This window comes from Palaemon carinicauda, chromosome 11 (genome assembly GCF_036898095.1).
Source record: "Palaemon carinicauda isolate YSFRI2023 chromosome 11, ASM3689809v2, whole genome shotgun sequence".
In the NCBI taxonomy this organism is placed as follows: domain Eukaryota; kingdom Metazoa; phylum Arthropoda; class Malacostraca; order Decapoda; family Palaemonidae; genus Palaemon; species Palaemon carinicauda.
The window spans coordinates 153,256,489-153,262,141 of NC_090735.1; the positions used below are offsets into that span (position 1 = coordinate 153,256,489).

Here is a 5,653-nt window from a genome sequence, read left to right on the forward strand (position 1 = left end):
AAGAGAGACAAGTCATGAAAAACTATACCCTCATAATTATACTCTCAGTAATTTATACAGTATCTACAGAGGTCATATAAGGGCGAATAGAAAGACAACTAGACTTCAAGCATCCAAGAGAGCAGGTAGACTTTAGAAATGGGTATTCAACAAGTGGCCATATACATGTAATTAACCCGCTAATGGAAAAATCAACTGACCATGACAAACCATTATGCATGGGATTTATAGACTATGATAAATCTCTCGATTCCTCCAAAACTTCATCAGCAATGAAAGGCTCTCAAAAGACAAAGAAGTACAGCAATCCCACAACTGCATAAAGAAAGTGAGAAAATTCTAATAAAGAAGTGAGTAAGGCAAGGAGATCCCACCTCTTCTAAATTATTCATAGGATTCCTGGTAGTTTACAAATACTTTTATTGGGCAAATGTAAGAATAAAAATTAATGGGGAATAATTTAACAACTTGAAATTTTTAGATGGCTTAGTTCTATTCAGTGAATTATGGGAGAAATTGCAAAAGATGATAAAAGATTTTAATAAAGTTGCGGAGGATTGATTTTTGTTTTATTTTGATTTATTTTTGTTGTTTGCCAAATCCAGAGAGAGAGAGAGAGAGAGAGAGAGAGAGAGAGAGAGAGAGAGAGAGAGAGAGAGAGAGAGAGAGAGAGAGAGAGAGAGAGAGAGATAGTGTGTGTGTGCATGTGTGTCAGCGAGCGAGAGGTAGTTAGTGTATTGATTATTTGTTTTGAGAAAGACTGTTGGTATAACTGAGATTTTTTATGTTTTTAACTAGGTTAAGACAGTGGTGCATGTCTTGGGCAAATGATTATTTTGATATGACTGCAGTTGTGTGCCTTGAATGATGGATTATTATTATTCTACCAGTGTGGAAGTGATTATTGATTTCTAAAGCCGTAATTCCTCCTTTGGGAGGTTATCTCTTGTGATTATTGGCCAATTGTGGCAGACCTGGACTATGATTATGATTATGATTTGCTTGCTCTGAACGATTTTCTTGATATTGATGCCATAATGACCAAGCCCATCTAAAGGAGTTTCCGTTTGATTATTGATGATAAATATTACGATGATGATGATGACTATGATTAACTGGCCACGGTATAGGAAGTGAGTGTGCGGAATAGTTTGACTCAGGTTCTACTGCTTGCCACTAAGTTGTGGTAGGTGGCTGTGAAGGTCTGTTGGGCCTTGTATGGACGCCGGTGTCCACACGCAATCATACATACTGTATATCTATCCAAACTTGGCTGTGATTATTAATTTAGTATTAAGTAGCTTTTGGTACTGATTGTGAACTGTGTCGGTGTCGGGTTCTATGAAGGTTTTTTTTAAGTATTGATGACGGTGTCCGTGCTCACACATGTATCTACAGTATATTTTTTTTCTGGAGATTTAGGTTATGGTGATTTGTTTGTCTGTGCTTAGTATTAAGGTTTAGTGATTGATATCTTTTTTATATGAAAGTTTTTTTTTTTTATTAAGTGATTGGTTTAGTTTGTAAGAAATATATTTTCAAGGTTATGTTTTGTTTTTGTTTCCTTTTAGTCTAAGATTACAGTTTATGTTAACGTAAGGGGAAAGTTTGTGTTGAGGAGACAATTGTCTGTTAAAGTGATCAAGGGTGTGGGGATTGCTTTTGATTGTATCCTGCCACAGAGGTATCAAAGTTTGTTTTTAGCATTAGTATTGCCTTCCATGGATTATTCGTGAAATAATAAACCATAACAACGAAATAGGTTACTTGTTAAAACGAGATGATTTTGTGTTTACATTTGGTATCAAAAGTTCATTCATATATGGATGGAATTTACCCCTACTTATTCTAAAACCCTTGGTGGTTTGTGAGATTAAATTATTGTGATTGATGTACAACCTCATAGAATCATATGAATTAAAAGACTATTTTTGCCGAAAGATATTGTATGACTATTTATAGTTCAATGTAACTAAGCTACGTTTGGTTAGTACAAAATAAATATCAAATCATCCTTAGTTGAAGGAGGAAATAAGCTCTCAAAAACAAAATGTTTTTTAATGAGAGAGAGAGAGAGAGAGAGAGAGAGAGAGAGAGAGAGAGAGAGAGAGAGAGAGAGAGAGAGAGAGAGAGAGAGAGAGAGAGAGAGAGAGAGAGAGAGAGACAGAGAGACAGAGATTGTAAGAAATAAAGCTGCATTTGGCCTCTTCTGACTATGAGTCTGAAAACCTTCCGAGAAAATATTGAAAGGTCATTTAAGTTATTAAAGAAATAAAAAAAGTTACATTGGCTCCCTATAATATCCAATTCTTAAATAGAAAAGACAATACGTGCTTTCAGTCATAAATTGATAGAAGTTATCAATCTGTTATGAAATATTTACCAGAACAACAAAATATAATTACCTTACAGACAGGCACACTGCATGCAATGGGATACTGCTGAATGAAGGCAGTTGTTCGGTAAGTCAGGGCGTTTGACTGATCTATTAAAACTTAAAAAACAGAATAACCACGAATAGAATCAAAGTTTTAATCGTACATTTGATAATATTATGATCAACGCAAGTTACATAGACAGCCCAGGTCAACAAACAAAGAAAACAGCCCAATTTTAGGAATCTCTTATTGTCGGACAAAGTCTCTGGAGACCGATAAGGAAAGCTCCCGACATGATGCTCTTTTCTACTTCTAAAATCCTCATCACATCCAGAAGATATTTCCCTCTCGACTTACTTATCCCTGGGTTATGATTGGAGGGATTTAGGAGGAGTATGTATTTGCTTTTTTATGCATTTATTTATTTCTTGATTCATTTGAAATATACTTTATCTATCTATTCATCATTATCTATATTTCATGTATATTATTTTGGTCTTAGCTTTTTTGTAAGTTTCCGTATTTATATTTATATTTATTTATCTTTTTTATTTAAGTATGTATATATATCCAATCGCTTTTTTAATCTAATTTTTATACTTATATCAATATAGAAGAATGTATAGGACACACCTAACGTTAAAAAAAAAAAAAAAAAAAAAAAACAATTCGTCTCTGAGATCTACGAAAAATACTCATACCTCTTTCAAATAATGGAAATGTTGTTACAAAAATTATAATCCCTGAGTCAATTCATATACAAAAAGTTTTAAGAAGGTAATGAACTTTTTAGTTTGATACCCTACAGAGTATTATTAAGTGATTTAATTTCCATAATTTTCCAAGTAGAGTTTTTTCTTACTTTGTTGATTAATCATGATAGATTTAATAAAGCTGTTTATGGTGTAAATACCACTGAATAAAACAAACGTTCGAATCAATCATCTCGACAAGGGTAAAGACTGAAAAGTCAAAGGGATCTCTTACAGAACAAGGGGATATTAGACACTACAACGGAACAACAGAAAAAGAACAGATTGATTTATGGTTCGCGTGCAAGAGCAGTAAAAACTTTTTTTCAGGGTTTTGTAATATCTTGAATATAGAAGCAAATGTCAAATTCCCTCCGCAGGAGAGGATTGGTGGTTGGGGGTAGGTTACCATTGTAGGTTTAGTAGTGACGTAATTTCACTTCATGAGGTGCACTATAGGCAATACATGAAGGTGTCTGCAGTGCTTCTTCTGAGTCTAACTGATCTTGCTTTACATCCTTTTACTTTACCTCAATTCAAGGTTCCTTTCTTCTACCTTTGTGTCCAACATCCTAATTCCTACTTCATAATGATTTTTAACATTATCATCGGTCTATGTTGCCAAAATTTGAGAAACAAATCCTATTCAAAGCTTCAGAGGAAAAAAAAACCCTAATCTAACAAGGTATCTATACCTACTTATATTTTATGTAGTTTTATTGAAGTGGTCTTTAAGCGGATTCCACGAATCTTTATGAACACATAAAAGAAACAAATACTTATACATTTTTATCCTCTAATGCATTTCTTGTATATATATTTTATGGGAGATGTTAGTTATAATTTTCTTTCTCTAGAATGCTTAACAAGGGAAAAGTTTCAAAATTACATAGTCAAGAAACTTATTACAAGGGTAGACGAATAGATGCTGAAATGAGAGCTATATGGGCAGGTAAGTATAATTGTATGTATATTCAAGTAGGAAGGTGATGTAATGGAACGCAGTAACTACAAGGGAATTAAACTAACAGAGTACGGATTGGAAGTTTTAGATGAGATGGTACTAGATGAGAGATTAAGAAATATTATAAACATTGGCAAACATCAGTATGGATTCATGAAGGAGAGAGGGACTGTGGATGCCATCATTTTAGTAAGGCAGTTACAAGAAAAAAAGACTATAGGGAAACAAGAAACTATTCTGTTCTTTTGTAGATTTAGAGAAGGCGTATGACAAGAATACCACGAGAAGTGATGTTTTGGTGCTTGAAGAGGAGGAAAGTTCTGGATAAGTTAGATAGAATCGTCGAGATGATATACAAAAGAACAAGGGCAAAAGTAATAACAGCTGTTGGAGAAATAAAAATCGTAGAAATTAGTGTTGTATTACACCAGGGGTCAGCATTAAGACCGCTTTTATTTGTTTTGTTCCTGGATGTGTTAAGTGAAGGGATCAGAAATGAAGAGCTGTGGGAGTTCCTATATGCAGAGGATTTGATGACTACTGCTGAAAATGAGGAAGAGTTACAGAGAAGGGTGGTAGAGTTGCAAGAGACTCTGGAAGTAGATGGCTTGAGGGTAAATGTGGAGGAGCCCGAAGCTATGGTGATCATTAAGGACGGTAGGGACAAAATAGTCATACATGAAAGTAGAGAAGTTATAAAACATATGGAAGTTTAGATACTTGGGATCTACTATAAATCAGGAGGAAGGGTGTGAGGCTGAGGTTAAGAATAGGATAAAAGCAGCATGGGGAAAGTGGAGGAGGTAGCGGGGTTGGTATGTGATAAGAAGATATATACCAAAGTTAAAGTCAAGATCTATAGCACAGTTATAAGACCAGTATAATATATGGATCATGAAACTGGGCTTCAAGACAAAAAGAGGTAGCAAAGCTTGAGAGAACAGAGGAGAATGCTGAGTTGGATTATGGGAATATCATTGCTTGAAAAGGTTGTAAAATGTTAAAGAAGAACGGCAGGCGTAGTTAAGATTAGAGAGATGATAGGAGTGTCACGACTGAGATGGTGTTGGCAGGTGTTGGGGATTCAAGAAATGGGAGAGTGATGAGGGCTTTAGAGGAACCTGTTAGGGGAATATCCTCAGAGAGAAAGAGAATTAGATGGCGAGATAAGGTGAAAGATGATATAAAGAGAAGAGGTTTGTTGGAAGAGGAGACCTTCGATAAAATATATCAGAAAGGGTGCATCAGGCAAACGACCACTTAATGTAGACACAACGGTGGGAAAGAAGAGAACGCTTAACAGTGTCATTGTAAAATATCTGTTTGATATCCATTCAGTACCTAATCTTCCATTAATATCTTTTTACTAATTTTTTGGAAATATCTTAAAAACATAATTTTCTTCTTCCTCTTCTAATTTGAAAGTTTGGATAGGGTGATTTAGAGTGAAAGCCCAACACTGGAGTTTTTGTTTTTTCAAATCATCCGGTATAAATCAAGTATAATATTTACATAAAATTTCGTGATTGGTATTAACCCTGGATAGGTACGGTGGGTCG

The 5,653-nt window shown here is 34.7% G+C and overlaps 1 protein-coding gene across 1 annotated transcript in view; it reads left to right on the plus strand.

Moving 5' to 3' along the window:
• The window catches only part of LOC137649534 (uncharacterized), a 13,234-nt gene extending 8,424 nt beyond the window's left edge, over window positions 1–4,810 (plus strand). The window contains exons 2-3 of the mRNA XM_068382519.1: window positions 4,113–4,283; window positions 4,526–4,810. Of these exons, the coding sequence (XP_068238620.1) occupies window positions 4,113–4,283; window positions 4,526–4,810 (456 nt within the window). The remainder of the gene's footprint in view (window positions 1–4,112; window positions 4,284–4,525) is intronic.
• The last annotated feature ends 843 nt before the right edge of the window (window positions 4,811–5,653 follow it).